The sequence below is a fragment of the Lynx canadensis genome, chromosome E3 (genome assembly GCF_007474595.2).
Source record: "Lynx canadensis isolate LIC74 chromosome E3, mLynCan4.pri.v2, whole genome shotgun sequence".
NCBI classification, from domain to species: domain Eukaryota; kingdom Metazoa; phylum Chordata; class Mammalia; order Carnivora; family Felidae; genus Lynx; species Lynx canadensis.
Window position 1 is genome coordinate 40,387,973 of NC_044318.1, and position 23,612 is coordinate 40,411,584.

The 23,612-nt window shown below is 62.2% G+C and overlaps 1 protein-coding gene across 1 annotated transcript in view; it reads left to right on the plus strand.

Annotated features, from left to right (window-relative positions):
• The window catches only part of ADAP1 (ArfGAP with dual PH domains 1), a 51,483-nt gene that overhangs the window by 13,655 nt on the left and 14,216 nt on the right, over positions 1–23,612 (plus strand). Inside the window, 4 exon segments of the mRNA XM_030301580.1 lie at positions 13,758–13,888; positions 19,289–19,380; positions 22,601–22,647; positions 22,650–22,682. Coding sequence (XP_030157440.1) covers positions 19,292–19,380; positions 22,601–22,647; positions 22,650–22,682 — 169 coding nt within the window. The 5' untranslated portion in view covers positions 13,758–13,888; positions 19,289–19,291.

Here is a 23,612-nt window from a genome sequence, read left to right on the forward strand (position 1 = left end):
ACTGGTTTTTGCGGGGCGCCTGGGTGGCGCAGTCGGTTAAGCGTCCGACTTCAGCCAGGTCACGATCTCGCGGTCCGGGAGTTCGAGCCCCGTCGGGCTCTGGGCTGATGGCTCAGAGCCTGGAGCCTGTTTCCGATTCTGTGTCTCCCTCTCTCTCTGCCCCTCCCCCGTTCATGCTCTGTCTCTCTCTGTCCCAAAAATAAATAAAAATGTTGAAAAAAAAAAAAACTGGTTTTTGCGTCTGTGTAATTTATCTGCTACGGAATCTTTGTCGGGGACACATCGTGTTCATCTTTTCCTTCCAATGGGCCTTGCGTGTCTGTGTCTCTGCCCCGTGACTGTTTTCCGATAAGGTGGGAGCTTGGAGATCAGGCTCTCCCCTCGTCCCAGGCTTTCGTCATTGTTTTTGTTTATTTATCTATTATCTCTGTGTCATCTCTCTGTTTATTTACTGTTGGAAGATGTCCGCCAAGGATCGGCCTGAGGGTAAACTTAATACCTTCCTGGGTCTTAGTTTTTCTCTGGCGATTTGTGGTCACTTTAAAATCGTTCCTGTCTCTGCAGGGGTTTTGAATATCCCGGTCTTTAATGTCTGCCGTCCAAGGGGGCAGAGGGGGTGCTGGGCCTTTATGCCCTTGGAGGTCACTTGAGCGGGGGGCGGCCGCCCACCTCCTGGTTGGAGGCAGCCGTCCGTGGAAAGAGCTCGGGGACGATATGTGGAGGACGGGGTCCCTGATGCCCACCTGTGTGCTGGGCCGCCGCCTGCCCGGGGCCAGGGATCCACAGGCGTCGCTGCTCCTGTGCTAAGAGCTGACATTGACCACTGACCGCAGTTTTCCATCCAGGCCTCCCCTGGTCTAGAACATTCAGCTCTTCGGGCACAGGCTTTGGTGGAGGGATGGGCTCTACACGATGGACGTGAGGGGCACAGGCCGCGGGGCTGTGAGGAGAGGGGCAGCGAATGGACCGGCGGCCCCTGGCGTCGGGGCAGGCCGCGGGGAGCGCAGGTGCTGAGGTGGCCAGCGTGGGGTTACTGGCAGTGACCAAGGTCAGGGTGTGGTCCTGGGGTACGGCGAGGGTGTCGTGAGGGTGCCACCAGGACGGGACGTGGGAACGGTGGGTAAGAAAAAGGGGCGCCGGTGCCGGAGTTTCCGGAATTCCACAGAGGAGGGGAGGCTCCCCCGGAAGGCGGGTGGCCCCGGCCGAAAGGGGAAGCAGGGGGGCCGGTGTGTCCAGAGCCAAGGGTGGGGGACGGGCTCACCGGTGACACGGTGCACGCGGGGCCTTGTTGCGGCTCTCGGGGAGAGTCCCCGGCCGACAGAGGTGGGGTGGACGCCGGGAGACCGTGGGGGGACTTTGGAGTCGTTCGGACAAGAGGTCGCCGCGGGAAGCGGTCAGATTCTGCGCATGTTCTGAAGTTCGGGGAACAGCGTGTGCTGCGACCTGGGGTGCCAGACAGGGAGAGGCGAGGCCACTCCAGTTTTGGCCGAGGCTGAAGGGAGTGGGGTGGAGACCAGGAGCTGGCGTTGGGGTTGAGAGGTCGCCACAGACCGGGGGGGGGGGGGGGGGGGGCACGAGCTTGGGGCTGAGGAGCGTTCTGGAGAAGCGGCCGGAGGTAGAACCCAGGTAGAAAATAGCCGACGGTGTGCACCTTTTTCCGTTTCGTGTTTTTCTTCGCCGAGGGGAAAGTCACACAAACGGAATCGACCAGTGAAAGCCAACAGTTTCTGTGGCGTCTGTCGTATTTCCAGGGCCGTGCGGCCTGCGTTCAGCTCCACGGTTGGGTGTTTACAGCCGGGGGACCAGACGGGACGCCACGGAGAGCCGGGGAGCTGGCGGTGGGCGGGAAGACCACCGGGGTGCGCAGGCCGGCCGCGCGCTGCCCCGCCCCTGAAGGGCTCGGGTCGGCACCTTGGAGGCCAGCGGTGTCCGCGACGGGGCTTCGGCTTCGGTGAACGCGGGGTGGAGGCCGGAAGGTACCGTGGGGCCAGGAGGGGGAAGGGAACGTGCCGGAGGAGGCCCCTGGGCCAGGTGGGCCGGAGGGGAGGGTCGGGAGGGGAGGCCGGGTCGTCTGCAGGGGGGGAGCAAGGGCAACGTGGGAGCCTCCCTCCTCCAGGTGCCACAGGCCGCTAAGCGCCACTGTGTGGATGGCCCCTCCTTGGTGGCGGCAAAAGTGCCCCCCCCCCCCGGGGCTTGGCTTCTGCGGGGGCGGGGGGGGGCACGGGATAAACAAACAGCAGGGCGGCTGTGGGGGAGGGGCCGCCTGTGCCCTCCCCCCTCCCCGGGCCCACTGTGTGTCTGGACCTCAGCCCCCCTCACTCCTGGGCCTCGGCGTGGGAGGGGCGACGTTCTCTGGGGCCCCGGCCACCGGGCTGTGCCAGACCACGGTTCCAGACGATACCGGCTCAGGCCGGCTCAGCCCCAGGATGTGTCCCACCTGCCCAGGTGCCTCCCTTCTGCTCCAGGAAATGGTGAGGGGCTGAGTCACCTCCAAGCCCTGGGAGAATATGCAGAGCAGAGGGTAGGTGGAGGGCAGTAGAGAGTGACATCCCGGGAAGGCACGGGAGGGGCGGAGCGGGGGGAGGGGGTCGCTGGGGGAGTCGGGAAGAAGCTGGCAGCCTGGGGTCGATGGGCAATGTCACCCCAGAGGGCGAGGCCCTGGCCTGATGTGCCGGCAGCCCGATGTCGTGGGTTTGGGGACAGGGGTAGAACTGCAGGCTCAGGCCCATCGCCCCTCTGCGCCCCTCTCCCCCGCCTCCCCTCTGCCCACCTCTGCCCTCTGGCCCCCTCTGCCCCCCTGCCTCCCCTCTGCCCACCTCTGCCCTCTGGCCCCCCTCTGCCCCCCCTGCCCCCCTACCCCTTCTACCCCCCACCCCTGCTCTGTCCCCACTGCCCCCTCTGTCCCCCTTGCCCCTTATGCCCCCCTCTGCCGCCTTCTGTTCCTCCCTGCCTCCCCTTAGCCTCCTCTGCCCCCGTGTCCCCCTCTAGCCCCCTGTGCCCCCTCTGCCCACCCCCGTGTCCCCCTCTGTCCCCACAGGTGCTGGAGGCTCACTCCAGACCCCTGGGCAAGGAAGTCCTGATCCCTGGTGCCCGAAGAGAGGAGCAGGGCAGGCTCCGGGCAGCTGTGTGTCTGGTTCTGGGAAGCGGGTGCAGCCAAAGCAGCGCCTGGGAATGGGTGTGGGGCCCTCCTGCCTGGGGTCAGGGGGTTCTGCTGCTGGGATACCCCTGCCCCCCCCCCGGAGGGGCTCTGAGCTTAGGAGCGTGAATGTGGAATCCTACCCTGGTGCCTGGCTCTCTATTGGCGGGGGGGGGGGGGGGGAGGCGTGCGTGTGCACCGGTGGGCAGACCTGACCGGGGGGGGACGTGTGCTCAGATGGGCAGATCTGACTGTGCTCCAACGGCTGAGAAGGAAGCCCACAGACCCAGCCTGGCACTTGGAGAACTAAAGCATCAGCCCATCCTTCTTCCCTTGGGGACCTCCCGCCAGCCTTCGTCCAGCTGCCCCTGTCCTCCGTGCGCGCGCACACAGGCCCCACTCTGGAGGCCCCACTCTGGAGGTGAGGGTGACTCCTGGAGTCTGCCCAGGGGCTTTCTCAGGGAGGGGGGAGGGGCCGGGAGCCCAGGGAGTCTCCAGGAGAAGCAGGAGCACTTGGCGAGGAGTAGTCATACTGACTCCTGGGGGGGGTGCTGGTCCTGGTAAGACGTGGGCACCAGCAGAGGGCCAGTCTGTTGGGCACTGGCCCTCTGCCCTCTGTTGTGGTGGTTTTAGGGGCACGCGGCGGTGGGAGGGGGGAGGGTCCTCTGCTGGAGCCAGGAGTCTTACGGGCTGCTCAGAATCACTTCCAGAACGCTCCTTCCAGAGTCAGGATCCTTCTTTAAAATAAGGGCTTTTGTTTGTTTTAACTTTTTGAGTTCAGGGTCTTTTTGTTTTAATTTTCTTTAATGTTTATTTATTTTGAGAGAGACACAGAGCATGACAGGGCGGGGGCAGAGAGAGAGGGAGGCACAGAATCGGCAGCAGGCTTCAGGCTCTGAGCTGTCCGCACAGAGCCAACGTGGGGCTCAAACCCGCGAACCATGAGATCGTGACCTGGGCCGAAGTCGGACGCTTAACCGACTGGGCCACCGAGGGCCCCTAAAGTAAGGGCTCTTGCCTTCCCAGGCGCCAGGCCCAGGGGTGACGTTTCAGGTGTGTGTTGCTTGGACAGGGCCCTCTGGGGTCACTGAGTCCGAGGACAGCAGGACCATGTCCCGGCTGGCCCCAGGGGGAGGCAGGTGCCCCACGCCTCATCTTGGGATTACAGGCTCTCAACCCTGGTGGTGCGCGCTGGGGCTGCTGTGAGCCTACTGTGCGCAGGCCTCACAGAGGCGGGTGGCCGGCCTCCGAGTGGCACTCAGCCACCGTCCTGCGTGACCACGGAGGGGACATTCGGGCGGGATCTTTGCTAGGCAGACGGCACCCCCACACAGTGCTGTGGAATCATTAGCCTGAGGCTTGGAGGGGGACCGCACTCTGCATCTTGGGTCAAAGTACCCCTCTTGCTGGATCAAGCCCGCTCCAGACCCTGCGGCCTTCTCCCCAGCGGTCCAGCCCAGTCCCGCCTCCTGCCGGCTTTCCTGGCGGCCTTGGCCTTGGTTCAACGCGGAGCTCATCTGTGGGGTGCGGTGAGGGCTCCCAGGCGGGGAGCCTCTGTCCCGTCTGTCACGGGTTTGCGAGGCGAAGGCGTACGCGGAGGACTCTTCCACAACCGCAAGGAGGGGAGGGAGGGGTGGGGGGCAGTCCGTAACTCCAGGGATGGCGGACGGGCGGGCCTCGCTGGGTGGGATCCCAGCTGTGCCAGCCTGTGCCTGCCACTGGTCGTTTGCTTCTCCGGGCCTGAGGTTTAGGACCCGGGGAGGCGCGAGCCCGTGCGCCCATCGTGACGTGAGGGTGTTCAGAGAGGCCCGGGGTCCCCGCACCTCCCCCTCCTGCCCCTGGAAGGGTCGGACCCGAATGTGAAGTCGGTCCTCTAGTGGGTTTCCACGGGTGCTGGGAGCCCTGCCCAGAGGCGGGGCCACTGTGCCCACCCCCCTGTGTCCCTTGGACCTGCCACCCCCGCCCCCAGGACCTCTTTCCCTCTCCCCTGCCTGGTCCCACAGCCCGTGCCGCTTCCCACGCCCCTGGCACCTGCCTGTGCCGAACAGGGTCTGGGCGGGCTCTGGGAGACAGGTGCCAGCCTGGTCCAGCTCTGCCGCTGTGTGACCTCGGGCGAGTGTGTGACCCTCTCTGGGCTTTATATGCCTTGTTCTGTAGAAGATAGAAGTGGACTACTGGTAGGATGGGCAGAGCTACGGGACCAGGTGGGACAACGTACGTGATCTTTAGCCCCAAGCGAGTGTGATGGGCGTTAGTGCCCCTACCCCAGGTGGACGAGATGGCCAGCACGTTCCTGCTTCCTGCTCCAAGGTCAGGCCGCTGGATGGGCCCACATCCAGCAGGTCCCTGCCTGCCCCGCAGAGCAGGGCGCACCGGGGTGAGAGGCCCTGATTTCGCTGCTTCTCCGGTGTCTGGGGTAGGGCTGGGGTCTAGACACACCTCCGCTTTCTTAAATTCACCTTTACCGAGGCGTGAGTTACACACAAAAAAGCGCACCCCCTCTGAGAGTGCCGGGATGCTGGGAGGAGAGGCTGGAGGGCGGGCCGCCCTGGCCCCAGAGCTCCCGCGCCCGTCCGCTTCCCGGATGGCCAGCCAGGCACTACCCGTGCCAGGTACCGCCCGCACGTCGCCTCTGCTGGGTCGATTCCCTCTGCCTCTCTCTCTGATGGAGTTCTTTTCTTCTGAGTTCGAACAGTTCTTTATGTACTTTGGACGCAAGTCCTTCGTCAGATACACGATCTGCAAAATGTCCCCGGTGCGGCCGGCCTCAACCGGTGTCTTTCAAAGAGCAGATCTTTCTTGGGGCACCTGGGTGGCTCGGTTGGTTAAGCGTCCGACTTCAGCTCAGGTCGTGATCTCGCGGTCTGTGGGTTCGAGCCCCGCGTCGGGCTCTGTGCTGACCGCTCAGAGCCTGGAGCCTGTTTCAGATTCTGTGTCTCCCTTCTCTGACCCTCCCCTGTTCATGCTCTGTCTTTCTCTCTCTCAAAAATAAATAAACGTTAAAAAAAAAAAAAAATCAAAGAGCAGATCTTTCCAAAAATTCTGATGAAGCTTAACTTACTTGTTTAATTTTTCAGTTTTCTGTGGCTAACAAGGCTTTGCCTAACCCAAGGCCCAAAGGCCTCTGTCCTTTTCTTTGGCAAGTTCCTTGGCTCTGGGTCTTACCGTTGGCACCGCGGTGCGTCGCGAGTGACTTTTCGTACGTGGCAGGGGGTGTGGATGGCGGTTTAACATTTTTGCAGATGTTTTCCAACTGTTCCGACGCTATGTGCTGAAAAGTTCTTCTTTCTCCCCTGAATTGCCTTCACACCTTTGTCAACAATGCGTGTGGACTGTTTCTGGGTCTCTGTTCTGTTCCACTGAAACCAAGTAGCGTTTGTCCCTTTTCCAGGTTGTTTTGGCTAGTCTACGTCCCCTGTAGTTGCACGTGAATTTTAGAATCGGGTTGTGAATATATATTTTAAAATCCTGCTGGAACTCTGATTGGGATCATTGAGTCTCTAGGTTAGTTTAGAGAGAATTTTCATCTTCACGATATTGAGTCTTTCAACCCAGGAAAACTGTATCTCTGCGTTCGTATTTAGGCGGTCTGTGATTTATCCCAGCAACACTTTGTGGTATCCAATGTGCTGTTTGCATATCGTTTGTCATTTTACCTGTAGGTATTTGATTTTTTCAATGCTTCTGTAACAGTGTTTTTAACTTTTCATTGTAGTAAAACACGTAAACATAAAACTTACTGTTTTTTAAATTAATCTTTTTAAAAATTATTTTAAACGTTTATTCATTTTGAGAGACAGAGCACGAGCAGGGAGGAGGGGGGCAGAGAGAGAGGGAGACATAGAATCCAAGGGCTCCAGGCTCCAAGCTGTCAGCACAGAGCCCAACGCGGGGCTCGAACTCACAAACCGTGAGATCGCGACCCGAGCCGAAGTCAGGCGCTCAACCGACTGAGCCACCCAGATGCCCCTACCCTCTTTAAGTATAGTTCATTTGCATTTAAAATATTCACATTGTCGGGGCGCCCAGGTGGCTCAGTCGGTTGAGCGTCCGACTTCGGCTCGGGTCACGATCTCACGGGTCGTGAGTTCGAGCCCCGCGTTGGGCTCTGTGCTGACGGCTCGGACTCGAGCCAGCTTCAGACCCTCTGTCTCCCTCTCCCTGCCCCTCCCACTCACATCTCTCTCTTTCTCTCAAAAATAAACATTTAAAATAAGGTAAAAAATTAAAAACACATTCACGTTGTACAACAATCTCTAGAATGTAAATGGTATTTTATTTTTTTTCAGTTTATTTAATCTCTGCACCCAACATGGGGCTCCACCTCATGACCTGAGGTCAAGTCACATGCTCTTTCAACTGAGTCAGCCAGGTGCCCCGTAGGTGGTGTTTTTAAGCGTTCAGTTTCCAAATGCTTATTGCTGATATATACGAATATAATTGATTTTTGTATGTTTTATATCTTGCAGCTTTATTTATATATTTTTTAACATTTATTTATTTTAGAGAGAGAGAGACAGTGTGAGCAGGGGAGGGACAGAGAGAGAGAGAGACGCAGAATCTGAAGCAGCTCCAGACTCTGAGCTCTCAGCACAGAGCCTGATGTGGGGCCTGAACCCACAAACCGTGAGATCATGACCTGAGCTGAAGTCGGACGCGTAACCGACGGAGCCCCCCAGGAGCCCCAGCCTTGCAACTTTACTAGTTATAGTAGTGTTTTTGTGGAATCCGTCAGATTTTCTACATTGATAATCACGTTGTGTGTGAGTGAAAGAGGTTTTGTTTCTTTCTTTCCAACCTGGAAGCCTTTTCTTTTGTCACTGCCTTATCGCACTGACTAGAATCTCCAGTTCAGGTTTTAATTAGAAGCGATTAGAACAGACCTTCCCGTCGTGGTCCTGATTTTAGGGGGAAACATTCAGTCTTCTTCCGTTAGGTATGATGTCAGCTGCAGGTGTTTCATAGAAGCTTGTGTACCGAGTTAGGAAAGGTCCCCTCCGTTCCTAGTTTTCTGGGAATTTTGATCGGGATGTTACATTTTGTCACGTGGTTTTTCCGGACCTACGAGACAGTCCTGTGAATTTTTAACCTGTGAACATGGCGAATTACGTTGACCGATTTCCAGAGGCGAAGGCGGCTCTTCGTTCCTGGCTTGAATCCCTGGAGGCGTGGTCTGTGTCCTGTCTCTGTTACTGGGTGTGACCATCTTCCTGTGGACGTGTCTGCCTTTCGCCTTGGTGAGCACCTGGGAGTAGGAATGCTGCTTCACGGGAGACAGAAGTTCACGTCTGTGAGCAGCAGCCAAACCGTTTTGCAAAGTGAGTTGAAGCCACTTACCGTCCTGCGGGTGGCGTCTGAGGGTACCAGCCTCCCTGCACCCTCGTCACGCGGGGGTCCAGTCTTCTACATTGTAGCTTTTCTGGTGGGTGCGTAACGGCGTTTCGTCACCAACGCTTTTCTCAAAAGGTACGACAAACCTCCTGTTCCTCGAGCGATAGCCTCTGACACACGTGATGTACCTGATTTTGTCTTTTGGTTTTAATCTCTGTACCCAACGTAGGGCTCGAGTTCATGACCCTGAGGCCAAGAGTCAGATGCTGTGCTGACCGAGCCAGCCAGGCGCCCCGGTTTCTGTCTTTGTTCCTCTGCGAAAGGCTTAGTGTCTCCATTTCTCAGAGTCAGACTTCCTTGAGCCCCCCTTGGACGGAGCCCTCCTGTGTGCGGGCGTGCACACGGGGCGCGTCCCCCGACACGTGCCAGACGGGCAGGCTTGCAGGCTGCCTTAGGTTGTGTACCAGTGGGTCCTCACGTCAGTCGTGAGATGTCGGGCCCATCCGTAGCCGCTCCTTAAACCCAGAAGCCTTGTTGTCACGGATGATTGTTAGCAGTGACGGGAAGCACCCCTCCGATCACAGGTCCTCCCTGGGCTCCCGTCTGCGTCTCACCCCTTTTCCCTCTAATGCGGGGCTTGGCCAACGTTTTCTTTTTCTTTTCTTTTGGTGTCTTAACCTGTACATCCAACATGGGCTCGAACTCACGACCCCGAGACCGAGAGTCGGTATTCTTCTGCTGAGCCGGGCAGCAAATGTTTTCTTAAAGGGCCAGATAGGAAGTTTTTCGGGCTCTGCCGGCCACACCTTCTCTGTCACGACCACTCAACTCTGCTGGGTTATTGCAGAAGGACCCATAGACTAAATGATCGACGTGGCCGCGTGGCAATAAAACTTTATTTACAAAACACTGGGCCCGAGGGCCGCAGCTTGCTAATCCCCGCCAAAGTGTTCTGCGAACAGATGTTCCAGGCCGGGACACTGCGTAGAAGGATGGCCGGGCAGGGGCATCTGTGGTCTTTGTTCAGCCAGTCTCAGAATGTACACACAAGTGGATGAAGGCCGTGAGGGAGGCCCGGGCTAGAGGTCCACTCTCAGAGCAGATGTCCCCGGGTGGTGAAAAGTGGGGGGTCTCTCCTGCACCCCGGTGATTCTCCCAGTTGGGCCCGTTTTGCAGGTGTCTGTTACTGTCCCATCTTACAGATGAGGAGGGTGAGGCCCGGAAGGGGTGCTGCTCACCCGAGACCCTGTACCTGCTGGGTACTCTGTGTGCAGCCGTTGACGGAGCAGCTCCGTGAAGGTCTCTGGGGAAGGCAGAGCCGAGTGGTGAGCTGGGACTCTCCCCTTCCTGGGACCTGCGCTGGTCCTCGCCACTCGTTCTCCGGGACAGCATTTCACTGCAAGCCGTGGGCCCCGCTGCAGCTCTCTTCTTCCCCGCGAAGCCCCTGTGCTCTGCACGCTCCCCGCCTGCCCGCGCATCCTCGGCGGACGTGGGCCGGTGAGGTGGGGACGAGGCCTTGACTCTCTCTTGGAAGTGGGACTGCGCGTAGGGCTGTTGGGTGGCTCATTCATCATGAACTCTTGGGGCCCTGGTTTTGGCCAGGTTCTGTGCTGGGTCCTGGGGGCCCCAATGAATGGGGAGACAGTTCGTCAGGAAGGCCAGCGGCCGTAACAGACACCCCGCATCTCAGAGACCAGACTTGTCATTTGTCATTTGCCTGTAACACAGAGCTTTGCAGGGGCGCCCGGTCCCAGCTCTCCCGGGTCTCTCTGCTGCAGACAGTGCCTCCGGGGCCCAGGCTCCTCCCGCTATGGCCTCCAACCCTCCGCCCTTCTCAGAGCACCCCCCCCCCCCGCCACCAGCCAAGGATGGAGACATGAGCACCATGGGTGGGTGGTGGCTGTCGGCCAGGCCCAGAGGGACACGGGTCCATCCGATCACGTTCCCCGGGCCAGAACGCCAGCCACGCCGAACTTCCAGGAGACTGGGAAGTGAGCTCCGACCCCGGGGAGCTGGAGAAACAGATGCTGCCGAGCCCCAATGGTTTCTGCCGCAGACCCTCGTCCCGGGGGCCGAGGAAATTACCATCCGAACCGGGACATATCTGAGGGTGAACGGAGGAGCCGTTAGTAATCCCTGGGACAGGCAGCGTGGCCTGGACGCATGTGCCGCTGCACGACAAGTGCCCTTAACCGAGCACTCTCCGCCCGGCTGTTGCACCTAAATGCTCTGCGTGCCCATTTTGCAGGCCAGCAACAGACCCAGAGCAGGTCAGTGACTTGCCTTGGGACGCCCAGCTGAGAAGGGTGGGAAGGGAGGGGGACCCGGGCCATCTGGCTCCGGGGGGTCTGCTCAGCTCTGCGGCGCGTGTGACGGGGCCACGGGGTCCTCCCTGGTGAGCGGCCAGTGGGGCAGCTCAGGCGGGCGGGGGCCCACGTCTCTCCTGAGTACGAATGCGAATGCGGGAGGGAGCCGTGGCTCCCGGGTCTGGCTGTGGGAGAAAGCCCGCCGCCCTGCCCCGGTGTGATTTTCCGCTGCGGGCGGGCCCCTCCGGCCGGGCAGCAACGCCAGGGGACCCAGCCCGGCTGGCGGCCGAGTCCGCGGCCCGCGTGGATCTTCCCTGCTCACGTTCTCTCCTGCCGGACGAGTTCCTCATTTCCTGGTGGGGCAGCATTTTCAAAAAGAGGGAGCGGCTCCTGGGGCCCAGGGAGGGTGGGTGCCTCCAGGAGGGCCGCCAAGGGTGGGCTGTGCCCACGGCACAGGGGCGCGTGGGGCGGGGGCCTGGCGGGGGGCAGACCGGGGGGGACTTCCATGTGCCCCTCGCAGCCGGGCGGTTTCTCGAGAATGACACCGGAATGCAGGGAGAGGGTCTTCTGAGAATAGCGGGCAGAGGTAGAGGTGGGTTCGTGCGGAGCCGGGGACCCTGCGCTCCTTCTCTGCGTGTTGTCCGCGTCCCCACGTTCCTGTGAAGGCTTGGGTCGCGTGTGGCGGTCTTCTGTCCGCGTGCTGCCAAGAGCCCTTGGGCCGGAGGTGGGTCTGTGGCTCTCCGACCCCCGCCCGGGGTTTCCTTCTGCCCCCCGGGCCCCGGGGAGGCGCAGAGCCGGGGCACGTGGCCTTCCCCCCACCCGAGCTCCCCGCGGCCCACTCCCGGGGCCCCCGACGTGCCCGGCCTGCTGCTCCCCGGTCCCGGCACGTTGGAGGCCTGGCCTCTGGCCGCAGCCAAGCCTCGTCCCAGGTCAGTGCTCGGGGCGGCAGGGGTGGTGGCCCGTGCCCTGGCGTCCCCCAAGCCGTCACCCTGGAGCAGCGGAAGGGAGCTCGTGGCTGTGCTGTGGGGCAGCGTAGGCATCTGGGTACCGAATGTGGGTGCGGGGGCTGCTGGGAGGGGGCTCGTGGCACCCGTCCACGCGCAGCGGCCCCGACAGCACACGAGAAACAGGGAAGGCACTAAGTGTCGGGACCGGCAGATGCCGGGAAGAACCCAGAGGGCGTTGTGATGGGGACGCGGGGGGTCCCTCGAGCTGGTGTTCGGGGGGCCTGCGAGGGTGACATTTGCCCTGAGGGTGGGAGGGATGGGGCGGGCCGGGCTGGGGAGGAGCCCGGAGAGGTGGGGAAAAGTCCCCTGTGGGTTCCAAGCAGAAAGCTGGTGATGTTCTGGTTTCCGGGGTGGCGGCCTGTGGGCGGAGCCGGCAGAAGGGCCCCGGGGGTGGTGGGGGGGGGGAATGGATGGAGGGGACGTGGGGAGGACGGGTGTGCCTGTCTGCTCCGCGCCTCTGCTCACAGCTCTTCTGGGGGGGGGCGGGGGTGGCGAGGCTCCCAGAGCCGAGGCTCTGAGGCCTCGGGCTCCCTGGGCTGCACCCTTCGCGGGAGCCTCTGGGTCGGCGACCCCGGGATAGACGGGAGGTGGGGGGGCTGGGGCTCCCGGTGGTCTCAGAGCGCCGGCCAGGAGCCTGTGTCTGTGCCTGGGGTCACCTCCCCGTCCCGCACCGCCCCAGACCCACCGGGACCCCCATCCTGCACCAGCCACCCCCACCCCATAAGCACCTGTGGGGGGACCAGGAGGGAGGGCTCGGAGGCCCCGCCCCTCAGACGGTCGGCCTGGGGGCCGCAGGGCCCTCGGGATGACGTGGCTGTTCTCCTGAAACTTCTCTATTCTGGGCGCCGCTTAGAAGCAGCCTGCCTCCCCGGCCCGCACTTCCTCTGCTAGACCTCGGCTCAGCACCCCGTGGGCGCCGTGGGGACGGGGGTGCCGCGAGCTAGGCTGTTGGGTTTGGAAAGTAGCGAGGCCCGTGGCCGCCAGATCTGGTGCTTCTTGTCCCCGTGCTCAACTGCCCAGCCTCCCGGCCGCCTGTGTCCCTCTCGGGTCTCGCCGTAGGGCAGCCCTCGTCTCCCCAGACGGGCGGGAGGGGGCGGGGCCGGCTGCCCCGGGGGCAGCGAGAGTCCGGGCGGGAACGGGGGACCCCAGGGCCCCAGGTGCCCTTTCACAGCCCCCGCACCTGCCCACTCGCACACGCGTGCACACCCACATCTGCCCACTCACATGTGTGTGCACCCGTGAGCTCTCACACACTCACACGTGCACGCCCCCTGCAAACACACCCCTGGCACGGAGCCGTGGGCCTGTGGCTGGGCCTGTGGTGTCTGTGGAGGGGCTCTGGCCCTCCTGGCCTCTTGACTGGAACCGGCTGATCCAGAAGCTTCACTTAAAAGTGGAAGGTGTCTCAGAGGCTGCCGCCGGTCCCTGAGGCTCGGTCCTTCCAGCCCCGGCCCGCGCGCCGTTACCAGGCTGGGGTGTGCGCAACAGGAAGGACAATCCTGGAGGCGCCGTCGGTGCCCCGAGTGAACAGGCGTCACGTTCTGCCACGCTCGCCTGCCGTGGCTCAACGCGGAACCTGGCAAACCTGCGGAAAAGTGGACCCGCGCCCCTGACCGGGTCAAGGGCCATCCTCATACGCGCGTGGCTGTTGCACCGAGCGAGGCGTCGGGTGCGTCCGAGCGCGTGGGCGCGTGGCCAAGCCAGCGTCCCCGTCGCGCCCGGCGCACTTGGTGCCGATCGAGTGTCGCTGTCGAGCACGTCTCCGTGGCCGCGGCGCGTCCGCTCGGGCGTCTGTGGAGCTGGGACTTCGGGGGTGGGGCCGCTCACCTGTGGCTGGTGGCAGGGACCCCGCGGGGCACAGAGCCGGTGCGCCCCGGGGATCTCCTCGCGGTCTCCCATCGCACAGGTGGAGACACTGAGGCCACAGAGAGGCCCGGCCGAGCTCCAGCCCCTGAGGGTCTTGCCTTTGCCTTCCAGATCCCGACTGGGCCTCCTACACCCTGGGGGTGTTCATCTGCCTGAGCTGCTCGGGAATCCACCAGAACATCCCCCAGGTCAGCAAGGTGAAGTCAGTCCGCCTGGATGCCTGGGAGGAGGCCCAAGTGGAGGTACGGCCCCGAGGGGATGGGGCTGCGGGGGGTCGGAGGAGCCCCTGCGGTCCGGCCGCACCCCCCACGGGGCCCTCGGCCCGGCCCCCTGGGTCACAGACACCTCGAAGTGGCCACCCCCGGTGTTCCCAGCTCCTGGCTGTGGCCGGCACTGTGAAGGGGGAGTGGTGGGGGGTGGGGGGATTGAGGAGTGTGGGGTAGGGGGGAGGAGAAGAGGGGAGAGGGCAGAGGGCAGGGCGGTGGTGCGGGGAGCCCAGGGCGCTGGGGGCAGGGAGGGGTGGGCGGGGCAGGGGGACGGGCTTATGGGGTGAGCAAGGCCTTCGTGTCCTGTGCTGTCCGCCCCCCGGTTCGCCCTTTCGAAGCACACAGCTCAGCCGTTTCCGGTCGGTCCACGGTCAGGCCACTGTCGCCGAAGTCACTTTTAGGACATCTCACGCCCGACAAGGGAACCCGTGCTCCTCGCCGTCCGGTCCAGGCCGAGCGGTGTCCGTAGGCTCTGCGTCTCCACACACGTGGCTGTCGTGGGCACTTTCGTGAAAGGCGCAGGCAGCAGGTGGCCTTGGCCTCAGCCGCTTTCACTGAGTGCCACGTGGCCGGCTCCGCCCGCCTGGTAGCGCCTGTCAGGGCTTCGGCCTTTCTGTGGGGGACGACGTCCGCTGCGTTGACCGGCCTCGTCCTGTCTGCCCGTCCACCTGCCCACGGGCACCCGGGGCGCCGTGGTTTGGTACCGAGCCCCGTGCCCACAAGGAGTGTTGTGACCGAGCGTGGCCCCCGTCCTGCCGCCGGGGCGGAGTCACCCCTCCGGTGGAGAATCGTGGTTCATGGAACCAGGCCCCTGCACAGACGTGCCACCCCCTGTGACCGCCAGGCCACCGCGGGACCCGTGGCGGGTCCTGGAACCTTAATTCCTGCACGTGGGAGGTCACGTGCCTGTGATTCCGGGAGACTTCGCGTCACCCGCACACCCTGGCCCCGGGATCGTCCTCTGCTGTGTCCCTGCGGGATCCTTGTTTTCCTTTTTTTTTTTTTTTTAACGTTTATTTATTTTTGAGACAGAGAGAGACACAGCACAAACGGGGGAGGGTCAGAGAGAGAGGGAGTCACAGAATCCGAAACAGACTCCAGGCTCTGAGCCGTCAGCACAGAGCCCGACGCGGGGCTCGAACCCACGGACCGCGGGATCACGACCTGAGCCGAAGTCGGCCGCTTAACCGACGCAGCCGCCCAGGCGCCCCTATGGCATTTTGTATCATGAGTGACGCTGAGCGTCTGTGGCGCGGGTTAGCGTCCTCTGCGTCTCATCCGTGGCCTCCCGTTGGCGCCCTGGCTGACACCTTGTTAGCTGTTTCGTTTTCTCGTGTTCTTCCACGTTTGGGGGTCTGACCCTTCGAGACCGCCTGGCCCTCCAGTTCGCGCTGCCTTTCGACTCTGCTCGTGCTGTGTGCAGTGGAAACTTTTTTACTTTGGTGGAGTCACAATTATCAGCGTTTTGTGGTTTTCGGGTCTCTGGGTACCTAGAGGGGCCCGCTCTGCCCCAGGCTTCTTTTGACTCACAAGGGCGTTACTGAGACGCAGCTCTCACGCCAGGCCACTCGCCCTTGTGAGGTGTGAACGGACGCGATTTCACCGCGTTTCCGGCTGCGTAACCGGCCCCACTGACTGATTTTGGAACATTTTCCCAAAATAAACCCTGTGCCCCTCAGCAGCCCCTCCCCCTTCCCTCCACGACCCCCACCCCAGCCTCTACTGGAGGTAACATCTGCTTTTCTGTCCCGATACGTCTTCTGGGCGGGTCATGTCAGTGGGCCGCCACCCCCCCCCCCCGCCCCGTGGCCTCTGTGACTTCCTTCCCCTGGGGAGCACCGTGTGTTCAGGGTTCAGCCACGTGGCCGTGGGCATCGGCGCCACAAGCCCCTTTATCGTGGACTGCTTCCCGCTGTGTGGACAGGCCACATTCGACTCGCCCGTCCATCGGTGACTCTCGGGCTGCGTGACTCCCTCGGCTCCCACAGGAAGTGCTGCTGCGAACAGTCAGGGGCAGGGGTCGCCTTCCTCCGGGAATGGCCTGGCCTCGCTGTGCCTTACGGGGCTCTCTGTTTGACACCTGGGGGCCTCCCAGGGGGTCCAGGACAGGTGCACGTGGCCCCTGGCAGTGCACGGTGGTCCCCGGGCCCCCAACGCATCGTACCGCCTGCCTCTGATTCTAGACGCCCTCGTGGGCGCCAGGCGGTCAGCATCTCCGCGTACGCCGGCCGGCTTGTCTGCGTACGTGCTCCACAGAGACGTCCACGCAAATCCTTTACCAATTTTTTGGGTGTCTGGCTGGCTCAGTTCGCTAAGCGTCCGACTTCGGCTCAGGTCATGATCTCACGGTCCGCGGGTTCGAGCCCCGCGTCGGGCTCTGTGCAGCTCAGGGCCTGGAGCCTGCTTCGGATTCTGTGTCTCCCTCTCTCTGACTCTACCCCTCTCACACTGTCTCTCTTTCTCCCTCAAAAATGAATAAACATTAAAAAAAAAAAGAAATTTATATTCTTAAAGAGCTATAATATATATTTCTTATTACTGAGGTGAAAACCACATAACAGAAAACCCACCATTTTATTTTATTTTATTTTATTTTTAATTTTTTTTTTCAACGTTTATTTTTGGGACAGCGAGAGACAGAGCATGAACGGGGGAGGGGCAGAGAGAGAGGGAGACACAGAATCAGAAACAGGCTCCAGGCTCTGAGCCGTCAGCACAGAGCCCGACGCGGGGCTCGAACTCACTGACCGCGAGATCGTGACCTGGCTGAAGTCTGACGCTTAACCGACTGCGCCACCCAGGCGCCCCAATTTTTTTACGTTTATTTATTTATTTTGAGAGAGAGAAAGAGAGCACGAGCACGAATGGGGAGGGGCAGGGGAGAGAGAGAATCCTCAGCAGACTCCACGCTGTCAGCACAGAGCCCGATGCGAGGCTCGAACTCATGAACTGTGAGATCATGACCTGAGTCAAAATGAAGAGTCTGACACGTGACTGAGCCGCCCCAGCGCCCCCAAACCAGCCATTTTAATTTTTTTTTTTTTCAACGTTTATTTATTTTTGGGACAGAGAGAGACAGAGCATGAACGGGGGAGGGGCAGAGGAGAGAAGGAGACACAGAATCGGAAACAGGCTCCAGGCTCTGAGCCATCAGCCCAGAGCCTGATGCGGGGCTCGAACTCACAGACCGCGAGATCGTGACCTGGCTGAAGTCGGACGCTTAACCGACTGCGCCACCCAGGCGCCCCTAAACCAGCCATTTTAAATTTTTTTTTTTCAACGTTTATTTATTTTTGGGACAGAGAGAGACAGAGCATGACCGGGGGAGGGGCAGAGAGAGTAGGGAGACACAGAATCGGAAACAGGCTCCAGGCTCTGAGCCATCAGCCCAGAGCCTGACGCGGGGCTCGAACTCACGGACCGCGAGATCGTGACCTGGCTGAAGTCGGACGCTTAACCGACTGCGCCACCCAGGCGCCCCTAAACCAGCCATTTTAAAGGGAGCTGTGTGATGGCGTCTGCCGCGGTCACGTTGTCTGTTTCCAAGTATTCCCGTCACGTCCAAGGACCCAGTGCCACCGGCCCCGCGGCCACGCGCTGTGCCCTTCTCGCCCGGCTGCTGTCATTTGGCACGACGCTTGCACTCTCTCGATGGCGTCCTTTGGAGCACAGTTTTTAATTCTGAAGTTCCACTGTTGTCTCTGGTTGTTTGTGCTTCTGGTGGTGAGACATCTAGGAAACCACGTCTTAACGGGAGACATTAATGGGAGATTTCCTCCTGTGTTTTCCTACATGATTTTTAAAATTAGACCGTGGTTCTTATCTACTATTTTTACTGTTTAATTTTGGAAATCACAGCTTCAATTCAGCTGGAACTTATGTCACTGAAAGGCTGCGTCCAGCCATACTTTTTCTCCAATGGTTTCCGCGTTTCCTGCCCCCCCTGATGATCAGCCAGTGGACGCCCCTCGCTGATGTGAGATGGGCGTTAATCCTATTAAATCCACTTAATATCAGTGTTAGATTCTAGCGGATCGATTTCTGGAACTTTCATCGGTTTCATTGATTAGGCTTTCTAGTCAGTTACAGGTTTTAATATCTGGTAGGAGAGTCTTCATTTACAGAATTTTCTAGAATATTTTTTCTTGTTAATTGTATTTTTTAAAAATTTTTTTAAGGTTTATGTTTTGAGAGAGAGAGAGAGAGAGGGCGAGCATGAGCCGGGGAGGGGCAGAGAGAGAGGGAGACACGGAATCTGAAGCAGGCTCCAGGCTCCGAGCGGTCGGCACAGAGCCCGACGTGGGGGTTGAATCCACGAACCGTGAGATCATGAGCTGAGCTGAGTTGGACGCTTAACCGACTGAGCCACCCAGGCGCCCCTACCCTGCTTGTTAACTTTAAAATGAACTTTAGAACCATTGCCAGCTTTAAAAACTGCTATTCCCGTTTTTTTTTGTTTTTGACAACTTCCAAAAGCGCATAGATTAACATAAGGAGGCGGCATGTTTCCCACCCCCTTCCAGGCACGGGTCTCTGTGCAGAGTTTTGTGCTCATTCCCTCAGGAGCGTGGTAAGTTTTGTCTTGTGGAGACTTTGAGCATTTCTTGTGAGGCTGCTTCTTGGCTGAGGTTTCAGATACATAGAATTCTGATTTCAGAATTCTAATTTGGGTCCAGCCTTTTGCTCAAGTGTCTACTGTTGGTGGTATTTCCAGTTGACCCCCTTGGGTCGTCCGTGGTCACGACCCGGTGGTCCCCAAAGCTCCATGCTGTTAGAAGAAAGGCTTTCCCTGGAGGCTTCGGGAAGGAGGCAGGATTGGAACACAAGGGATTTCCTTTGCTCCCCTCGTCCTCAAGGCCACTGTGAGGTCAGGCCCCTCTGGTCCTTTCCCTGCTCCCCACACCGGCCCTGGGATGTCGTCCAACACCAGCACACCGAGCACCCTCCTCAGGGCCTTTGCACCTACTGCCCACCCACACTGCCCGTGTAAGTGCCCTGCTCCCCACTCCTGACTCCTGCTGTCCGTCCGCCTCGGGGACACGCACTTTGCTGCCCCGGGCCAGTCTCCATCTCTGGGGCCCTCACTGTGCGTCCAGTTCTCGAGGGCCGCCTGCCCGTGTGGGTCAGATGAGTGGACGGCGGGCCTCGCGTGAGGCAGGGACGGGGCACCTGGGGCGGAGGGCACAGCGCTGCCGTCCCGGGGGATGTATGCAGCGCCCGGCCTCTCTGCCACCCTCCCAGCACCCCTTCTACCCGGAAGTGCAGGTCCTGTCCCTGCGGCCACTGCGAACCACCTTCGCTGGGACAGGAGCGGGCTGGGGGTCAGCCGGCCCGGCCCCGGCCTCCGGGAGCACTGACCCTGTCCTCTCTCCGCAGTTCATGGCCTCCCATGGAAATGACGCTGCGAGAGACGCGTATGAGTCCAAAGTGCCTCCCTTCTACTACCGGCCCACGTCCTCTGACTGTCAGTAAGTCGCCGAGCGGTTTTGTCTGGGGCTGGAAGACCGGAGGGGGGCGGGTGCGGGCCCGGGCGGTGGCTGGTCGGCGGGTGTCCTTGCTGGGGGCCCTCGAGCGCTCCCCGGAGGTCTGAGGAGGATGCTTGAGAAGCTTGCACCTGTGCGGCCACCTGTCTCAGGGTGTCCCCCTCTCCCGCGTCCCCCCACCCAAGCCAGTCATCCGCTCCCCCGGCGTCGCTACACCTCCCTGCATTCCCTCCCTCCCTGGGCATCGCCGCACGGGACGCCTCGGCCCTCTGCTCCCAGCACAGTGGCCTGGCCCTGGGGTGTCGCCCGGACCCGCCCCCCCGCCGACCGCCTCTCCTCTTCCACGGTGGCAGCCACAGCTCAGAACGAATGGCCCTCTTTTGACAAGGGTGTTCCTGGGGGCCCGGAGGGGGTTGGGTGAGTTTCTCAGGGTAACACAGATGCCAGCAGACGAGCTGGAACCAGCACTTGGTCTCTATGCTGGGAGCCCTGTTCCCATGGGGGCAGGTGGGGAGACTCGTGGCCACTTGCCTGGGGGTGAGCTGCCCCCTTTCTTGGAAAGGAAGGTGGGGACCTGGCCCACCCACCTCCCGGGCCGGTGATATGCTGTTGGCTGCGGGTCTCTGCGGACAGGACGCCTTGCCAGGGACCCACCCCCATGCAGACACCGTGTCACATCCTGAGACCCCACTGCTTCTGGGCTCCCGGGGAATCTGGACCCTGAGGCCACGCCAGGCCATTCACGTCCCAGTATGAATCAGCGAGGCCGGACAGCTATTTGTGAGATGTGATTTTATCGCCCCGGCCACAGGCTGCCCTGTGGTCTGGTTATTTGCATGTGTCCCCGTGTGTCCCTTCTGTCTGAGCGTATGACAAGGGACAGACTGGGAACACAGGCCACGCCCTTGCCAGACATGCTCACAGAGACCATCCCTGCCCCTTGCCGGGGCAGTGTGGTCAGGACCCATCAGGTGGCTGGGCGTCCCAGGGTGGTGAGCGTGCTGACCCGGGCAGGCCTGCCTTCCAGAAGCTTCCGCCAGGTGGAGGTTTGTGGGAGCCGAGCCTGCCACGGCCCCCACACTTCCGTGGGTGTTCAGGTCTGCCCAGGCCAAGCCCCAGAGGCCCAGAGGGTGCAGACATCTGCAGGGGTGAGGTCCCAGCCCCTCGTGGGGAGAGCTGACCAGGGAGGTGTGGCAGCCGACCCACCAAGCTCCCTGTGGACAGCCGTGCAGCGGTAGGAGGTGTGGTGGAATCCCTTTGTAAACCGTGGGGATTCAGATGTGCACACTGCGGAGCCAGGGAGGCTCCCACGCGTTCGTGAGGATGGCCTGGGGGGGGGGGGGCTGTGTCCCCCTGCCCGGGGCACCGGGGCCCATGAGGAGCCGTGCTCAGAAGGCCTGGGGACCAGGCCGTGTTAGTGTCAGGCGGTGACTCAGAGGGGGGCGGGACCCAGTTCCCTTCCCGTGTCTGCCCCGCTGGCCTGGCATTCGGTCCTCACACGGCGGGAAGAAAGTCACCAGGGCCCCTCCGGTTTTCCCTCTGCTGTCAGCCAGCCCCTGGCTTCCTGTGACGTGGGCTCAGCAGCAGCCTCGGCGGAACCTGGAGGAGCCCCCCGAGCCCTCAGCGGGCGGGGTGGCCGGCAGGGGCCCCGTGCTGGGCTTCCGGGTGGCCAGGTGACGAAACACCGGGGTGCTCAGCTTTTGCAACAGAAATTCACTGTTCCCACATCCTGGAGGTCGGGGTCGAGGTGCGTGTGGGGTCCCCCGAGCCCCCTCCTCGGCTTGTACGTGGCCGTCCTGTGTCTCTGCAGACTCCCCTCACCCCGAGGGCGCCCCGACTCCAGGGCAACCTCATCATAACCCGTTAATCCGTCCAAACGGGGGCCAGTCTGCAGTGTCGGTTAGGACCCAACGTCTTTTCATGGGTGGGGGACACAGTTCATCCCTAACGGCCTCTGAAACCAGGCGGATGAAACGACAGGAGGTCTGGGTCTGCTGGGGGGAGGGCGGAGGGCACGGGGCGGGGGGGGGGGCGGCGAGCCTGGCCGCCCTCAGCTCCCGAGAACGCATAGCAGGTCTGGGGTTCATCAGCGGCCCGAGACGGGGTGTGGGCACTGCCTCCCTCGTCGCCGGGCCTCACGTGTAGCGGGAACCCCGTCGCTGCCGGCTTTCCCTGGTGCGGGAGGCCGGGCCAGATGGCCTCCGGAGGGCGGGGCCCCCTGCCGCGACACCCTGGCCGTGGGGTCCCTGGGGGCCGAGCGGTCCGGGATGCGCCTGCCAAGCAGCGTGGGGACCCCCTCCGTGCCCGCTCCCAGGGCTTAGTCCCGTTGTTGCCGCCGGGAGCCTCTGTGCCGGGCCTGGGGAGGCCCCCCGCACGCGGCAGGAAGGGCCTCCGAGCCCGAGGGCCGTGCCGGGGTTCCCAGACGCGTCGTCGGATGGCCCCTTCCGAGGGGGATCGGGCCCCAGGGGCCGCAGGGCGGAGGGAGGGCGAGGAAGCCGCTGCCTTCGCCCGGCGGAGGGGCCGCGGAGGGCCGTGGGCGCCGGGCCGTCTGGCAGGACCACCACGGGCACGAGCGGGGCGCTCCGGGCAGACGGCCCTCATGCTGCCTCTGGGCAGCCCTCCCGGGGTGCGGTGGGCGGGGGTGCGCCTCGAGGGCCGGTGGACGGAAAGGAATGACGCCCCAGTGGGGCTGACCCAGACAGCTTCGTACCCGCCCGATTCGTGCGGAAGCGGGACTGTGGTTGGGGGCTGGGGGGGGCGCTGGTGGGCATGGGGTCCTCTTGGGGGTGACGGCGGCAGAACCTTGGGAAGGCGCCGTGAGCTGCCAGAGTCAGCGCTTCGGTGGTCGCGTTACGGCCACGTGAATCAGAGCCAAGTTTTTAGGTTGTTTTTTTTTTTTGAAATCTCTGCCCTCAGCGCAGGGCCTTGAACTCCCAACCCCGAGATCAAGAGTCGCACGCTCCTCCGGCCGAGCCAGCCAGGCGCCCCCGAGGGCCATTTCTTCTTTTCTTAGGAGGAGGTGTTAGTGGCAGACCTGTCTGATCAGCAAATGATTTTAAAAATCAAAGCGGGCGGCCCTTCGGCCCTGCCGTCTGCAAGCGGTGGACACGCACGCGCTCAGTGGCCGCGTGTCCGTGGGGTGCCAGGAGCCCCCACGCGCCGCGGGCCCGCTCGGCCCGGGGCTTACTCTGCCCTCCCTCCCCAGGCTCCTGCGGGAGCAGTGGATCCGGGCCAAGTACGAACGGCTGGAGTTCACCACCCGGAGAAGCAGGAGCCGTACTCCGCAGGTAAGACCGCGCGTGTCCCTCTGTGTGTCTCTCTCTCTGTCCTTATCTCTCTGTCCCTGCCTGTCTCTGTGTCTCCCCTCCCTGTCCGAGGCGCTGGCAGGCCTAACTGGTCTGGCCCGTGTCCGGTCCTCCTGACACTGAGCTGGGCGGCCCCGGTGCTCAGACCCCATGGTCACCCACGGCACAGCTCCGACGGGGCTGGCGCCTCGGGGCCGCGGCGGGCACCCGAAGGGTGACCAGGTGCTGGTGGGAGGGTAGTGACGGACTCGGCCTGGGCGGGGCCGGGGCCAGGGCCGGAAGATGGGCAGGGGTGATGGGAGCGGCCCTGCTGGGTTCCGGAAGTGAGGGGTGCGGGCACCAGACCGGTCCACGGCCGGAGTGCGTGGGTCCATCCCAGGCGCTGAGGTCCCACGAGGGCCAGGTCCCCCCTGTTGCCTCCCACCGCGGCCGCGGGGCCCAGCCGGGAGTCCTCTCTGCCTGTTAGAACCCGTTCCCCCAAGCTGCTGCCACCACCGTTCCCCTCGGAAGCGTCCCCAGCATCTCGTGCGTGTGTGAGACAGGCCAGGAGCAGGGGGTCCTCAGGAGGGACACGCCAGCGGCCCCGAGCCCGTGGCCCCACAAGGCCACAGCCGTGCAGGACGGTCGCCTCTCCACCGGACCCCGTGGGGCTGGCGGAGGGCGCTGGCGTCCCGATTCCAGGGCCCACGCGGGCCGTGTGCAGCCCCGCCCGGGTCCTCACCAGGGCCCCCCCTCGGGGCAAGGCCACGCTCCAAGTCACGTGGGAGGTGCTGGTGCACGGGCCTCAGAGGTCGGCCTCGGGGACCGACCCCCCCACAAGCCTGGGACCCAGAGGAGCCGGAACCACGGCCCCACACGGCCTCTGGATCTCACCCGCTCACCACAGAGGCCTCCCCAGTGCCCCACACGTGC